The sequence below is a fragment of the Hoplias malabaricus genome, chromosome 4 (genome assembly GCF_029633855.1).
Source record: "Hoplias malabaricus isolate fHopMal1 chromosome 4, fHopMal1.hap1, whole genome shotgun sequence".
Classification (NCBI taxonomy): Eukaryota; Metazoa; Chordata; class Actinopteri; order Characiformes; family Erythrinidae; genus Hoplias; species Hoplias malabaricus.
Window position 1 is genome coordinate 17492825 of NC_089803.1, and position 17382 is coordinate 17510206.

At 42.7% G+C, this 17382-nt stretch overlaps 1 protein-coding gene across 1 annotated transcript; it reads left to right on the forward strand.

The window, feature by feature from the left end:
- Positions 1 to 295: 295 nt before the first annotated feature.
- Positions 296 to 16528, forward strand: scn1bb (sodium channel, voltage-gated, type I, beta b). The gene is made up of 6 exons (XM_066669898.1): positions 296 to 1529; positions 6342 to 6508; positions 12337 to 12574; positions 12776 to 12917; positions 13617 to 13688; positions 15242 to 16528. Exons 1-5 carry the CDS (start codon positions 1448 to 1450, stop codon positions 13681 to 13683), a joined length of 696 nt encoding a protein of 231 aa, XP_066525995.1. The 5' UTR covers positions 296 to 1447; the 3' UTR covers positions 13684 to 13688; positions 15242 to 16528.
- Positions 16529 to 17382: the final 854 nt, after the last annotated feature.

The following is a 17382-nucleotide window of genomic DNA, read 5'->3' on the forward strand; positions in this document are numbered from 1 at the left end:
AGTGAACCAGTGAGCGAGTCTTTAAGTGATTGAACCAGTGAGCGAGTCTGTATGTGAGTGAACCAGTGAGCGAGTCTGTATGTGAGTGAACCAGTGAGCGAGTCTGTATGTGAGTGAACCGTGTTTTTACCGAATACTACCCCAAGTTCTGTTCTGTGATTGGCTGGTGGTCCACACTCCTGATTAATACATCTTAGCAGGGGCTGGAGTAGCCGGAACTTATCAGCCAATCATAGCGCTGGTAGGCGGGTCTTGGCGGAGTACGGGTGGGATTAAAAACAACTGGTCACTGCTTTGGATTTTACCGCAATGCATCAGAGGAACTGACTCTCACTCTCTCTCTCTCTCTCTCTCTCTCTGCTGAGGGTGACTGTGAAGCTGGTGAACAGAAAACCTTCTGTTCTAGCTTTTTTTTTTCTTTTTCTCCATGTGACGTGTCGTAGCAATACCAGAGTCTCTGAATCTGACCGTAGAGACTTTAGACAACATACAGCGGACTTTAATCGCAGAGGACACCAAGAGCAGAAGAAGGACGGACGAAGAGAGAGAGAACGAGATTGATTCTGCCTAGGCAAACAGCGTCGTGCAGTGATGTGCGTGAGAAACAGATGTGCGTGTGAATAGACTGGGGGTATAGGGTGCGCGCTGACTGCTGTTTTACTGGCTGTGGGTTGTTTACACGCGTTGGACGGGTAAAAAGTGCATGAGACTAAGACTGCACGCAGGCCTTAAGGACGTAGCCCCAAAACGTGCTGGACACGCTTTGCACGTTTTAATCTAGTAATGGCAATAGTTTCGAAGAGATACTTTAAAACAGAGCAGGATATGTGAGTGGTCACGTGGCCACAAAGTGTTTATCTTGGCCTAGGTCTCAGGACTAATCCCAGTCTCAGGTTTATGCTTTAAAGGCGGTGTATTGACTGCTTGTTTGTAGTGTAAAAGTCCAAGGTTGCCTCTGCAATGCCCGTGGGGGTCTACTGCTGAGGTCTTATTTGCGTAAGAGGGAGCAGTAGAGTTGGAAAGTGCATTGGTGCACTTAGCTATGCATGTAGAGCCAAAGAGCTGCAGCACTTTGCTGGAGAGCCCCTCAGCTTCTGTATATGTGTATGTTCCAGGCCTATGGCCTTGAAGTACTATGTTCTTAGTTGATGTACTATGACCTGAAGTTGCACAGTGGCTGATAAAGCCCTAGACATCTTCCCTAGATCCTTCGTAGCACTGAGGGTGAGGGTTCTGTGTGAAATCTCTGCTAGACAACAAGACCTAGGGCTCAGGAGGCCTCTGATGTTCACATTGACTCGCTGCTAAACATACAGCGCTGTGGTTGCTGCTGGCACTATCTTGTGTGCACAAGAAAACACAAAGCAAAGCCTAACAAAGGCTCACTGCTTCTTTTTATCCACCAATATCGCCGACGACCAGCAACCACAAGCCGACCCCTGCAAGGATGAAACAGATGGCGCATCACTTCTTGTCCGAGGGGTCTGTCAGGTGCCTCTGGTTCCTGTGTGTGCTCTGTGCTCTCTGTGGTGAGTATGCATTTTCCCACATCAGTGCCTTACAGTGCGTTGTGGCATGCCATAACACCCTACACTTGATTTTAATGTGTCTGAAATGGGGTCATTGAAAATCTTCAGAGAATTAGTGGATAATATATTTTTAAAAAAGGGCAATACCTTAATTTTTACACAACTTTGGAAGTTGCTAATTGTTATTTGTAAGGTTTCTTACATCATTAACCTAAGGGGAGATAGAGTCTGTGGCTAATTGAATATTGATCGACCTGCGAGTACTGAACCGAGGTGAAGGTGTAGAATGATATCTGCAGCCACTTTCATGTTTTACCTCGGAAATAACTTCTACATCTGTAATTCTGATAGACAGCGATGAGTTTTTATTGGGGGGGATACTCGTCATACTCACTCATATTTTTCTCCAGTGATACCTAGTGGCAGGACATTCTGGGGGGATGTGGTAGGTCTGGAGTCACTGGGCACAAGCAGGAACACCCTGGAGGGGGCGCCAGTCCTTCACAGGGTAACACACACTCACACACACACTCACACGTACGGAGACTTTTGAGTCACCAATCCACCTACCAACATGTGTTTTTGGACCGTGGGAGGAAACTGGAGCACCCAGAGGAAAGCCACGCAGACACAGAGAGAACACACCAACTCCTCACAGACAGTCACCCGGAGGAAACCCACGCAGACAAGGGGGAGAACACACCACACTTCTCACAGACAGTCACCCGGAGGAAACCCACGCAGACAAAGGGGAGAACACACCACACTCCTCACAGACAGTCACCCGGAGGAAAACCACGCGGACACAGGGAGAACACACCACACTCCTCACAGACAGTCACCCGGAAGAAACCCACACAGATTCAGGGAGAACACATCACACTCCTCACAGACAGTCACCCGGAGGAAACCCACACAGATTCAGGGAGAACACACCACACTCCTCACAGACAGTCACCCAGAGGAAACCCACACAGACACAGGGAGAACACACCACACTCCTCACAGACAGTCACCCAGAGGAAACCCACACAGACACAGGGAGAACACACCACACTCCTCACAGACAGTCACCCGGAGGAAGCCCACGCGGACACAGGGAGAACACACCAACTCCTCATAGACAGTCACCCGGAGGAAACCCACGCAGACACAGGGAGAACACACCACACTCCTCACAGACAGTCACCCGGAGGAAACCCACGCAGACGCAGGGAGAACACACCACACTCCTCACAGACAGTCACCCGGAGGAAGCCCACGTGGACACAGGGAGAACACACCAACTCCTCATAGACAGTCACCCGGAGGAAACCCACGCAGACACAGGGAGAACACACCACACTCCTCACAGACAGTCACCCGGAGGAAACCCACGCAGACGCAGAGAACCCACAAGCTCCAGGTCCCTCCACCGTGCTGCCCAGCAATAATTCGATATTGTAGTTGCAAAGGGGTGGAAAATGTCCGATAAATTTCCAGTAAATTACGGTAACTTTCCATGGGGACTTTAGCTTGAAACTTTGGAAATGTTCCAAAATGTAAACTTTGAAGGCGTAATAATAAGCAAGCAGAACTTTATAAATGCTTAATCATTTAATTGAACTATCAAAAAACAATCAAAATAATGCAACCCCCCCCCCCCCTTAAAAGACAGCCTTCCATCTTAAAAGAAAAAAATGTAAAATTTAACATCAAACCAAATAAAGGTATTTTCCCACAAGCTTCTCCAGCCTTTTGCTTTAATAGTTTCAGGCTTCTTCCTGAACCTCAGTATCCTCCATGTTCAAGTATATAATTAATAAGTTACAGAAACCCATTGAAGCAAAAAAAAAAAAATATAGGTAACTAGCCTATGCTAGCCTTGGTAAGCTAACCTCTTGCTAGCCTGCTAGCACTGGTACACTAGTCTCTTAAGTGTAATTGCTGATTGAGCTTTTCTAATTTACCAGATAGAAAACAACTGTGAGATTACACCTTCATTTAATAGTTGCTTAAATGGTTCAGTGCTATTACTGTCAATACAAATATGAACCTAAATGTGTGCTTTCAGTAGGTGAGTGTCAGGTTTCTAGAAATCATCTGGACATATGCTGTACCTGTGATGGAGGATTAAACAGGGCAGGGGTGTGTGGTCTCAGTAGCCATTGAGGAGCAGCTTTGCTATGTTTTAGTGTTACATCTAATTATTTTAACCAAGATTATGCTTCAGTGTATATACATATTTTTAACAACTATAAGTACGTTTCTCACCTTTAGCTTTGAATATTTCCATTTTATTCTCATTAGTTTCCATATTTTCCCATTAATTCATATAATTACTTCATATTATATATAATTAATTCATATAATTTTGAAACCCTGTTCAATATCAATATATATCGCAATATAAAATTATTTCAGTATACATCATTTACAGCATCATTTATTGACTGACGTTCATTACAGAGCACTGCTGTCAGTTCAGCACTCAATTTTAAAGTTAGTTTAAAAAAATTAATATTGGCAATTTTTTTGATGGCTTTTATACTGTTCATATCAATATCAGAATTGTATCTTATTGACCTCAATTAAGACATATATCGTGATTATAAATTTTGGCGATATCGTCCAGCCCTAGTGTAAAGCCTTTCCAGAAGAGCAGAGCTTGTTACTGCACAAAGATAGATACTTAATATCCTTGACTTGAAGAAGGAAGAGCAGATGACACAGTTTATAATGCTGTCCTATTTGCCTAGATTTTAAAATATACCCAGTATCTCTCTCACTTTAATCCTCTCACCCTTTCACTCTCCTCATTCTCTCATTTTACGCGTTGCTCACTCACACACCCTGCCTTCATCAGGAAGCAGCACAGATACAGTGTCCTTTTAATTCCAGAGCTTAATTACTCCTAAACTAATCCACAGCAACCCGCACCACCTAAAAACGTCAATTAAATGGGTTACCATCAAAAAAAGAGCTCATCTGCCTCTGTATAAATAAAGACTGTGAAGGGATGGACTTGAAGGTGACACTGATTCTGCCACCAGTCCTCTGACAAATGTGACAAAGATCCTGTGGCAAACTGAGCAGGCCACAACATCCTCAAACCTTCCTCTCCTTTTCCTATTCACCACCATTTCACTGTCTGACAAATCATTCTCTCCAAAACGTCCAAATTCAGAAGGAAAAGCATACTTATCCCAACAGGGAAATGTAGTGTAAGCGGGACATATTCAAAAAATGATCACAGACCTGGGAAATGAAACTCAGCTAAATTCAACAAGGATCAAACTCCACAGCAGAGTTCTCCCGCTGTCCAAACAGTCCTGTTCAGAACGGCCGGTCTCAGCGCCTGTTCATTTACACGATAACGAGCCGCTCGCTGTTCACCCCGACCCCCAGCACACAGCAGTGAGGAGCGAGGAGAAACAACTCTGGTTTTTAGCCATTTTAGCTCTGTTCTCTTTTATTCTATTCTATTTTTACTCAGTGTTAAACGTGTGTCCAGAGCTGTGATTGGAGAGACTCAGATGAGGGGGCGGGGCAACTCTCAGAAGCAGCACTGAACAAGTAATTTTTTTAATACTCTTGGACCACGTCTAAAAATACCACTAAGGGATAACAACACAATTCTTATTTCACTTTCATGTTAAGGTCTGATTTTATATATATAAAAAAAAAAAAACAGATCATGTTTTGTCTTATAAATTCAGCTGGGACTCTTTCACTGCTCTGCTGTGTGTGTTGTTTGAAGTTGTCAGTGTGTGATGTTTCCTTCAGGTGGAGATCAGTGATATTTTTAGTTAATGCCTTGAAACGTTCAGTTCCTGAAACAGCCTGTAGAGGCTGAGGTGTAAAACTGTTTCTAGGCTTGTGATAGTACAAGGTCTCTTTAAACCCATAATTAGACACTGTTCGGTTCCCTGTGGAAGTCTGTGAAGGGTAGATTTAGAGAGGATTTCTCCAAAAAAAAAAGGGTTTTACTGTAGACACTCTGCTTTCATGTTAGTGTTATATTATTTACAAAAAGAGAAAAGTAGTACATTTTATAATGAATTAAGTCACATTTTAATTTGTGCAAATCTATAAAAGAGACAAGAGGTACATTTACAGTGGATGTCTTGTCTCAATTATTATTCTACAACGTTTTGAACTGCAATTTAAGATACTATCTAAACAACTTTAATAATAATGGGTTTCTTTTAGTCAATATGATTATTCTGTGATGGACTGGCACCCTGTCTGAGGTGTGTTTCGGCTAAGCTCTGGACCCACTGGGACCCTGAACAGTATGAAGTACTTACAGAGGATGAATGAATGAATGATTACATGTATGGCATTTAGTAGATGCTCTTATCCAGAGTGTCTTAGAATATTAAAATGATTTTACAGATGTAGTTGAAGAATTAGAGTTCCTGAGAACTGGACGCCAGTCTGCTCTGTAAAGAACAGCAATCCTCTCGTCTTTCGTCAGTTCCATCTTCAGTTCCCTGTACCAAACAACTAAGGATTAGACATTTCTGTGTCGATAACTTTTGACCCAAACGTGACTGCGGCAGTAGATTTCTGAGAACATTCTGGTCTTCTTTGGTGTGCTACATGACCACCTTCCCATTGGAAACACTTGGAAGCCCTTGACCCAAGATGGCCGCCATGTTCTGGACAAAGCTGTAAAGACAGGCCCTTCACCCATTACTCGGTGGGGTTTTTCAGATCACGTCATTTTCCCTTTCGCTTCTGAAATAAAAGGGCTTTCCTGAGACCTTTGACACTCACCTGTGGAAGTGTAAAAATGTGCATTTTGACGGCGCTTCCTTTGTTTTTCAGTGTCTGTGAGTGAAGGGGCTTGTGCTGAGGTTGACTCTGACACTGAGGCAGTGGTGGGTCAGGGCTTTAAACTGGGCTGTATCTCGTGTAAGATGAGAGGAGAGGTGGAGGCCACAGCTACAGTCGACTGGTACTTTCAAGCCAAAGGAGAGAAGGGCTTCGCCCATGTAAGTTACCTCTGTGTGTGTGTTTGTTTCCATATACTTTCCTTTGCTAAACAAATTTCTCCAAGCAAATATTTACAAAATATTAAACTCTTAATAAAGAAAGAAAGCATTACCTAGATAAAGGGCGTAATCCAGTGATATATTTTCCCTTTGATTATATAAATGTTCAAGTGTTGTAGTCAGATCCTCATTCTTTCACTCGATGATCAATGGGTAAGTCACCAACGTTACAGTGCTGTCATCATTAATGTGTTAATGCCTGTGGAAAAGTCATTTCTTCAGTTTATTTAACACAAATTAATAAATTTACCAAATTTGGCCACACCAAATTTTTCTTTTTTACAGAACCTAGTGACGCTTTAGTGGTTTTATTCAGCGCTGTAAACACAGTGTTGCTGCTGTTGAGGTCAGATTGAGTTTTATTTACATATACTGAAATATGTATTAAATATCGCAGTGTCAGGATTTGGAAGGACTCAACATTGTCTCGCCTTAGTTTTCTGCTTTTCTCTTGTTAAGTTCCTTTGGTATCTGTCTCCATGTGCTTTTTTGTTTATTGTCCCTCGTCACAACTCACAGGTGTTTCTTTATATTAGACAGTTATCACAGTCTGTGTTAGGGATGTCATGATACCAAAAATGTATAAATTTGTACCAAAAACCACTCAAACTCTACGATTCTCGATCCACAACAAAAGATAAACCAATGAGACGAAGGCATGTCGACATAAATGCTTTTATTTAAAAAGTCTTTTTCCAGCAAAAACAAATGAGCAATTTAATTAATAATTAATTTATTTTTTTTGTTTGTTTACTTGTTTTTAACCCAGTACTCTACCCCTTTAAACGCCAGACGTGTTGGAAGGTGGGAGCTGCCACTTCCCTCACACCCCTCCTATGTTTAAATTGTCTCAGTGAGAGGCCCCTAGTGTAAGAAATCTAAGCTTTGAAAATGTTTAATGTCTTGATTGTTGTTTGTTGAGCTTCTGGCTGCCAAATAAAACCGTGGGTCCTTTAGGTGCTGGAAGCGCTTTGCTTCAGTATGGAACATGTGAACCGAGTCTGTAGACCAATCAGGGTCCACGTTATGGCGAAGTACAACCAAGGAGGAGGGGCAAACATGGGCCCATACTTCAGCAGAGTGCATTCGGTTTCAGCACCGAACCTAGCTCTTAACGGACTCGCGCAGCGCGAGAGACGACCCAAACGGGTTTATTTGGTTGCGCGTCACCATAACTTGGCCTCTGATTGGTCTACGGACTTGATTGATAAGTTGTGGGAAAGCTGCGAGCCTAAGCTACACGGGGATCATATTTTAAATGTTTTTTGATATTGTTGTACTTTCGTAAACCTTTTGCCAGTACTGTTTACACAAACATGAGGATTACTAACGGTTTGGTGGAAAGACTTAAATTTAGTCTCATTTTGAAGGGAACAGCCAAAGGTCAGCTCTGGTATGATTTGTGTGTAAGTCGCTCCTGGGCACTTCAGGCTTCGTGACACAGCAGTTTTGTTTGGCCGTCAAACTCCAACGCTAAGTTTTTCAGATGTGTTTATTCTTTAGATAATTTCATCAGTATATGCTTTAGTGGTGATACCTTTCCTTACCATGTTTAATTCCTTTTTGTTGTTTTACGCATTTCTGTGATTCCTTTTTCAAATAGGAATTTTTAGTTTAATAGTGAGAGTAGAGCCTCTGTGGCGGCTACGCTGGGACCTCTGCTGGTTTACTGGACTAAGCAACTTGAGAATCACAGGGCAGAGGGATCACACGAGAAATGCGAACACTTATGGCCCAAACCGCATGGGTGTTTACCTACCTACAAGAAGAACCTAGCTTGGTATTCCCGGTACGGTCATTATGGCAGAGAGAGAGAGAGAGAGTGGCCATACAAGAGTTAATACTGGACAGAATTTACACAGTGTTGCCAACTTAGTGACTTTTTTTCAGAAAAGCAACTAGCGACAAATCTAGCCACTTGTTCTGGTTTTAGAGACGTTTGGAAACTTAGATGTGAAAGCACAGATCATTCTGCATTTACTGTCCTCAATGCACAGTGGGTGCTGAGCCTGGACCTGTGTGTGTGTGAGAGAGAGAAAGAGAGAGATGGGTGAGAGATTTGATTTCAGTACAGTATTGTAAACATGAATTACTCTCAGCAGAAGGTAGGGGGTGCTCAGGAGACAAAGCTAATTCTTACAGTGTATTCCTTTAATAAGTTGTTGAAAGTAGAACATGGATGTGTCAATTTGTGAGCCTGAGCTGCATTGTAGCATTTATTTTTTTCGGTTAAATTGTTTTTTTTCGGTGTGTGATGCTAAAGCTCTTCCTCAAACACTTCCTCAGTGAATTAAGAGGTTCTAGCTCAAACATTGACCAAAAAAAAAAAAACAATGAGATATTTTCATGCATATGACACATTTATCTCCTTCCAAAAATATACAAGGAAATATTAGTATTTTAGCTTTATTCTTGTTATTACATTGCAGTGCAGCAGGTTAGTGTCGCAGTCACACAGCTCCAGGGACCTGGAGGTTGTGGGTTCGATTCACCGCTCCAGGTGACTGTCTGTGAGGAGTGTGGTGTGTTCTCCCTGTGTCTGCGTGGGTTTCCTCTGGGTGACTGTCTGTGAGGAGTGTGGTGTGTTCTCCCTGTGTCTGCGTGGGTTTCCTCTGGGTGACTGTCTGTGAGGAGTGTGTTGTGTTCTCCCTGTGTCTGCGTGGGTTTCCTCTGGGTGACTGTCTGTGAGGAGTGTGGTGTGTTCTCCCTGTGTCTGCGTGGGTTTCCTCCGGGTGACTGTCTGTGAGGAGTGTGGTGTGTTCTCCCTGTGTCTGCGTGGGTTTCCTCCGGGTGATTGTCTGTGAGGAGTGTGGTGTGTTCTCCCTGTGTCTGCGTGGGTTTCCTCCGGGTGACTGTCAGTGAGGAGTGTGGTGTGTTCTCCCTGTGTCTGCGTGGGTTTCCTCCGGGTGACTGTCTGTGAGGAGTGTGGTGTGTTCTCCCTGTGTCTGCGTGGGTTTCCTCCGGGTGACTGCAAGTGAGGAGTGTGGTGTGTTCTCCCTGTGTGGGGTTTCCTCCCACGGTCCAAAAACACATGTTGGTAGGTGTGAGTGTGTGATGCCTTGTGAAGGACTGCTGCCCCCTCCAGGGTGCGTTCCTGCCTTGCGCCCTGTGATCTAGATAAGCGCTTACAGACAATTAATATTTTTGATCTGACATTTATTCTTTTAGCTTCAGTCTTGAAAAGGGCAGTGTTTAACTGATTAATTACTAATCAATTACTGTTTATAAATAAATAAATTGGCAGCCCTCATTATAATGCATTAAACCAAATACCAAATATTAGGATTTAGATCTTCTTTAATTCCCTGCCGTATGAGCAATGTCTGAACAATAATAATAACACGTATGATCAGTAACCTCTGGTAAGTCTACTTAGAAAATAAATGTTAATTGTAGAAGCAATCATTTCTGCAGTTGTTTATAGAGAACGCATTATGGGACACATACATAGTCACATAGTGAGGTCCTGATTTAGATTTAGAGTGTTATTAATTTCATTTTTTTGGGTGTGAAAGGTAGAAACACAGTCATAAGCATCCTCCGGCTGCATGTTAAGTATATTACAGTCAATGAAAGCTCCAGTAAAGGTACTGACAGTAAATAAGCCTTTAGCTTTAACTAGGGCGGGACAATAATTCAGTATCAATATATATATATATCACAATATAGAATATTTGAATAACAATATGATTTTTTTTATAACACATTTTTTAACAGTTTAGTAAACGTTATTAACAGCATTTACAGGCACTGCAGTCAGTTCATTTCATTCAGTTTTAAAGTTTAAAAGTTTAAAACAGTGGTTCTCAGATTTTTTGTATCATTCCCCACCTCAGACGAAGGGGAATTTCCATGCCCCACCTGCACCATATCACCCCCAAAGAAATGGTAATAAAATACACATGCAAGTTCACAATTTTCTAATTTATTGAAGTAACATCTACGTCTATCTCTAAATCAGTGGCTTAACATTATAAGACCAGACACAACATTAAGATCGATGTTCAAACACTTGCAGGTGCAGGGCACAGGAGTGAGTTTGAGATTGGTGGGGGTCATATTTGTGAAGTCAAAGTTCACCCCATTCCCAAAATATTAGATAGCTTTAACCTGACTCCTCTAGATGAGGCAGTAAAATACTGCATTTATGACGATGTGGAATGGCATTTGATTAAAATTAATGTTAGAGACTGAGGCTGTGTCCCAAACCACACACAGTGGACCTTTACATACTACACTACAGAAACACTGCTAAGGGTGGTGTGTGTATGTATTTCACATTGTTCAGTGCAGCAGTGTACGATGGAGTTTTAGGGCCACTGCGTTGAGTGGAAAAAAAAAAAAAAAGAGAGAATAAAGTCAGAATTCAGAGAAAAAAATCTCAGATTAATTGAGTAAAAAAGGTCTGTATAATTCCGAGAATATAATCAGAATGTGTAGAGAAACACTGTTTGGGTTATTATTGATTATAAAATGTAGACAGACTCACAGACTGTGGGCCGTGAGTGAGTTGTGAAAGAAGCAGTCAGTGAAGTGAACAGAAATATTTATTAAACACATCCACAGACATGACGACCCCCTCAGTGCAGCCCCTGATCATTAATTGTATCCTGTGAAACTACATGCCATGGGTTCGTGCACCGATTCAGGGTTTAAACACTAATCACACTGTGGTCCTGATGTGGAAGAGAACCGAGTGTTTATTCCTGAAATCTATACCATAGCATGACTTCAGCAACACACTGTATTCCACAGTTACACTGTGTCTGCTCCATTACACGTGCAGCAAATTGTTCAGAGAGTTTTTTCTCAGAATTATTCAGAGAAACCTCTCAGAATTCTGACTTTATTCTCGGAATCTTGTTTTTTTGTTTGTTTGTTTGTTTTTTTCCCCCCAACGTCATGACCCTAAAACTCAGTCGCAGCAGTGTGCAGTTTGGGACACAGCCAGAGACTAACGTTAACTTGCTGGATGTTTAAGGCGCTTTCTTACGACCTGAACACAGCTAACATTCACTAACCCTCAGATCCCCCTAGTGTAACACTAACAGTTCAATACAAGGCGCTTTTATAGCTGTAATTATCTGTCGTTGTTATCTGTTGTGCTCTCGCTACTGACCTCAAGCCCAGAGCCAAAACTAACTTTATAAACAGACCCTGACGGTGAAGCGGAGGTGAAGCTGGTGATTGGAGCAGATTTATATTTGAACAGGCGCCTTAACGAAGGCTGAAAGAAGACCACCCTGTGTCTGACTCACTGCCAAAACACAGTGATCTCAGTGGTGCATTTTCAAAATAAAGGTTTGCGAATAAAAGCCTATTTGGGTTCCAGGGAAGCTACATTTTTCTGGTCTCCTGTCTACAGTTCTTTTAGTCTGTTTAAGAGCTATTAGTGAATCCATTGTGAGTGGCTGCTTTTAACTGAGTAAGATTTATTGGCAAAACAGAACGGCATGAAATAATAATAATAATAAAGACAGGCATAAAAATGCTCATTTAATCCGATTACTTGCCCCAAACTTTGAGAAACGAATATTGACAAAGCCAAGAGGTTTGTTGATGATGAAATGTTCGTTGTGTGTTCTTGGCAGTTTTCCTGTGGTTTTCTACTGTTGATATTGATATATATGATGTACTCAGTATTGACTGAAATGATAGATATTGTGATATAAATGTTGGCCGTATTGTCCAGCCCTAGGTTTAGGTTTAGGGCATTTTAAACAGTCTGATACAGGACCTGTTTTTGTTGATGTTGTTGTTTAACACAGATCTACAGTTATGACGGTTATATGTCCACCATAATAGACGAGCGTTTTGAGGGGCGTGTGGACTGGAATGGCAGCAAAATGACCTTGGACCTGCAGGATGCTTCCATCTATGTCTTCAACATCACCTTTAATGATACGGGGATTTACCGCTGCTGCTTTACCCGGACCCTCCAATACATGTACTACGAACACCTGAGCAATGTTTCCAAGGAAGTCCACCTGAATGTGATGGCCAAAGGTACACTGTTCTACATAACACAAGTAATCAGTGGAATGTATGGCCTCCCTCTGTCTCCCTCTCTCTCTGCATACACACACACACTGTTCTTTTTTTCCCTGATTCTATTTTTCTCTCTCTCTGTATATATTTTTGTCTCCATCTCTATCTCTTTATCACTCAATCTCTCTCTCTGTATCTCTCTCTCTCTCTCTGCCTCAGCGACTCGTGGCACTGCCTCTATCGTGTCAGAGGTGATGATGTATGTGTCGATCATTGGTCTACAGCTGTGGTTGCTGGTGGAGATGATTTACTGCTACAGGAAGATTGCTGCGGCCGGAGACGAGGCGCTCAGAGCAAGCGCGTCAGTAACACATTCACAATCTCTCAATACAACACATCACTAAAGGTGTTTGCATACACATTCGCCTGCTTCAAGAAGTCTGATAAAGAGACCTGGACGGCAGCTAAATAATGGTCTTCCAGCGGGGCTTGCGAGTCCGGCGGGGCAGTACGGCGGGGCTTGTGAGTCCAGCAGGGCAGTGCGGCGGGGGTTAAGAGTCCAGCGGGGCAGTACGGCAGGGGTTATGAGTCTAGTTGGTGTAAATTATATCTCTGTATATGTTAATATGTTCTTGAATCCTGCTGCTGTCTCTACTCACATCATCACCACTCTCCTGCAGCCTAAAGGACACACCCTATACGTTGATGGGATTGGTTCCTGAGGTTTGTGATGTCAGAAACCTGGCCTGTGTGAATCGCTGTTTTTAAAACACTGAAATGTCAAAGCGGAAATGCTTAGCCATACGGCTGAGAGCTTGTGTGTGTCTTCATATATACATGACTATACACCAGATATGTTTTCTAGGGACTAAACCACACCACACAGACATGCTAGCTAGCGTAAACACTTGATTTCCACTGGAGGGGGTCTTTAAATCTCAGTGAATAAACAGTTGACTAATGTGAAACTAGGACTTCACTGAGCGAAGAATAAGACTTTAATAAACCTACTACGTGTTCCATATCGTAAAGTGTCTCTCTTGTATGTGTATGTTTTCAGAGCGGAGTATTTGGCCATTGCGTCGGAGAGTAAAGATAACTGCGCAGGCGTGCAGGTGGCAGAATAACAGAGGTGAGTCTGCAGAAGTACTGTTCCGATCGTCTTTGGAGGCTACACTGTCTTTGAACATTGCTGTAACAGCATTTGACAGGATTCAACATCAACGTTAATATTAGTGAAGTCAGGTGTGTGATCGAATTACTATTTTAAAGGAACACTAGGTAAGATTTGGTGGTTTTGCTCCTGGGCTCCCCCTACAGTTGCTAAGTGTAATTCACTTTTACAGCACTCTGCTGAAATCAAGAGGGAGACGGGAAGGGAGTTTTTTTCTTTTGTTTGTTTGTTTTCTGTTTTTTCTCCTACCCCCCTCCAAAAATTACATAGTGCAGTTTCTTTAGTGATGACCTGGAGTAGCAACCACAGAGGCCCTGTTCTCCCTATTACAGGTCAGTGAAGCAGCACAATGATTTTGAAGCTGTAATTTTAAATTAGAAATACTGCTTAGTGTTCCTTTAAGCTGCTTTTATTTTGGACACCGATGTCCTATTGCACTAGAAGTGACACAGAAATGAATGGCACAATGAGCTCTGGCTGAGAAAGGCCTGTGGTGGTCTGTCAGTTCTGCTTTATAGCAGCTGTTTCAGATTCAGTTTTGATAGAGACAGAGAGCGACAGGAGGAATGAGATTGAGGTTCTGACCTGACCTGGGGTCAGCATCGCTCACTGTGACCACTGACGGAAAAACCCAGAGCAGCTCTCTCAGCTGTCAACCTCCATCTCGTCACCAGCTGTCAACTGCGGTTGATACGGAGCTTTGACCCATTGCAGATGACTGGTGTCAGCGTGTGATGCCTGGGGACAGTCATGATACACTTGTGGACCCACCTTGTAGTTAGTGAACACAGTCACTTAGAGATTTATGAATAGGGGGCTAATTATCACAACGTGCACTACTTCGGGAGTGTGGCGTGATTTGGGATTAATGCTGCTTTCCAGTGCGAGTCGTGTGGTGGTTTCCTCCGAGGTCCAGCTCATTCCTTGTGTGTCTGACTTCAGCTTCTGACTCACAGAGAGTGTTTGTGTGGTGCCTCCTGGTGGGAAACTCATTTTTACGCTAAAACCAACACCATCTTTATGTTTCTCTCATGCTTCCTGGTGTTTTGATGCCCCTCTTTAAGAGCTACTATGGCCCCCTACTGGACAGGCCTGAGAATGCAGCCGTTTTCCTGTCCATCTGTACGGCGTTACTTTCAAAAATTGGAGAGAGGACGTTCTGGTGTAAGGTGCTCTCATTGTAAACACTCTGGAGCAGACTCTCTTCAGCTTATGGTCACCATACTTAGTGCCAAGCATGGGCTAGAAGGGTATCAAGTCCACCAGCACCAGACTGACAGAGCTTTGGAAAGAGTCTGGGTGGTGTTTGTGATCCAGAACTAAACCTCCAGCCCCAGACCTCACTAGTGTATATATGTGGCTGCCATCAAAACCTCACAGAAATGTCCCAGTATCTAAGGATGTGTAGAAGCTGTTGCTGCAGCAGAGGCAAGACCACCACCTATTAACAGTCTTTTGTATCATAGCTGTGGAAGTTATCGTTTGTTTAATTGTGTTTCTTCTGTTCTCAGGATTTTCCCGGAGTTGTTTGTGTGCATTCCCAAACCCCGGTCTTCCACTTCCTTCTCTTCCAATCACACCTCCAGAATCCCTTTGTTTTTTTAAGAACAGCTACTTCTTTCCCAGCCCCGGAACGTCCATCTTATGTCCTGCACTGCGTAGATCCACCTCTGCTCCAAACACTGGGCCTAGCCCTGGAGCACAGTACTGTTTCAGAACCTTGGAAGCACAGGCATGAGGACGGCGGCTTGGGAAGAACGGACTTCTAGGAAAAAGTCTTCCAGTTTGCATGAGTATGAACATATTTACAGCATGTCTCCAGCATCCCTTCAAACCCAGGATATGCTATACCTCATATACATACATATCTATATCTATATCTATATATAGGCTTTGTTATGGAAACATGCACCCTGTATGCACCCTGCCCTGGAAACAGAAATGATGCACAATATTGCAATACTCTGACATTGCACTAGAGGTCAGTAAGGAGCAGGGGATTCTGCAAAGTCTTGCTGACTTTTTTCAGGGCCATATTTACCATGTGTCAAACACCGTGTGATGCTATAGGTGCATGTGCTAGTGCTAACAGTAAAAGCTACAGTGATACACAGGGGTACGATGCAGGTTGCACTGTTCTGTTCTTAGACCCTGGCCTCTTTTTCCGAGGCTTGGACCTTGAATGGGTTTGGCCCATTTCTGTCTATAAACCGTTTCCACGAGCTTTATTCCTACATGCAGCTGCTATGAGCCTGCACATGAAGTAATGCAGACTCCATGTATGCACTTAATTAATCAAGAAAGCCACTATTGGAATTAAGATTCCTGCTGCTGATTTGCAATTAAACCCGAAGCCTAGGCCTAATCCATGTCCTGGAAACCAGCCCGATACGTTTAGAAATAAGTGGGTAGTTCTCATATCAATAATGACTATTAATTGTTTGTTAGTGAATGTACTACTAGCTCTATAAGAATGTCATTAGAGAACCAGCACAGAATGGTTACACTCAGTGGTAGATTACCTCCTAATAACAATGCAATATGAGGGAAATAGTCTTAGGACTGACTTAGAGCCCAAGTTTCTGCACTTTAGTCTCTTCAACGAATGCATGAACAAAACAGCAACTGAGCAATGCAATTCTATATAATCTCATAGCCTACTTCTGCTACTTCACCCAGTGTAGTTTAACCACTGCTTGACTCATTTTAGACCAAAATAAGATGTATCAGAAAAATATTAGCTGTGAAAGGAAAGAAAAACTGGTTCTGTGATAGAACCATTGTCTATTAAAATTGTCTGAAACAAACTACACGTTTGTGTTTGTTTTTGTTGGTGGTGGAGGTGGTCTTGTTGGGAAAGATGAATAGGGCTGAGGTGGAGGGCTATATTCCCCTTCAAACTGAGATTTTTATTTGATTTTTTAGAGGCACGCTTCAAACGAAGGTCTAATTACGCCGTGTGATTCACCGGTGATGCACAAGTGACCAAAGAATCCCACAAATGTCAACTATTTCTCCTTTAAAAAGTATGGTGTGAATCAAAGTAGTTTCAAAGTCCTTTTACAAAGTTAACATTTTTCCAGTGCCTCTGAATTTCCATTTCCACCTTAAACGGTGAAGCAATGACATAGCACCTGTGGTTACTGCAAAATTTAAGGTGGAAAAGTTTTTTAAAGTTTAAAAAGAAAACCCCACACTAAATAAACAGCTGAATTCAGCTTCATATCACAGAGAGTTAGGAGTAGGTGATGTATGATTGTGGAACGCTTTTGAAGGCATATAACGCCCTGAACTGAACTACTTTAAAGTCCAGGAGCTCTGATATTGCTGCCGACCCGCAGCAGAGCGCCATGTTCTGTGCTGTGATTGAAGTATCAGGGTCTTGAAGGGTTGTCCCATTTTAACCCCTACACCTTGTAACTCAAGATAACACCTGAAAACAAGGGGTAGGGGAACAATTAAGAAATGGGATTCACCAAAAGGATTAAACCCCACAGCAGCGTTCTCCCCCTGTCTAACCAGCCCTGTTCAGAGCGGGCAGTTTTAGCGCCTGTTCCTTTAAAAGAGATTGAGCCACAGCTCAGTTCAACACAAGAGCCCAGGAGTGAGGAGCGAGGAGCAGAAGCTCTGATTTTAAGTCAGTTTTTTTTCT

Excerpts from the sequence above, each read along its gene's own strand:
- scn1bb (XM_066669898.1), top strand. The coding sequence starts at position 1,448 with ATGAAACAGATGGCGCATCACTTCTTGTCCGAGGGGTCTGTCAGGTGC. Across the intron at positions 6,509-12,336 it reads GAGAGAAGGGCTTCGCCCAT|ATCTACAGTTATGACGGTTA; the intron begins GTAAGTTACCTC and ends TGTTTAACACAG. Across the intron at positions 12,575-12,775 it reads CCTGAATGTGATGGCCAAAG|CGACTCGTGGCACTGCCTCT; the intron begins GTACACTGTTCT and ends TCTCTGCCTCAG.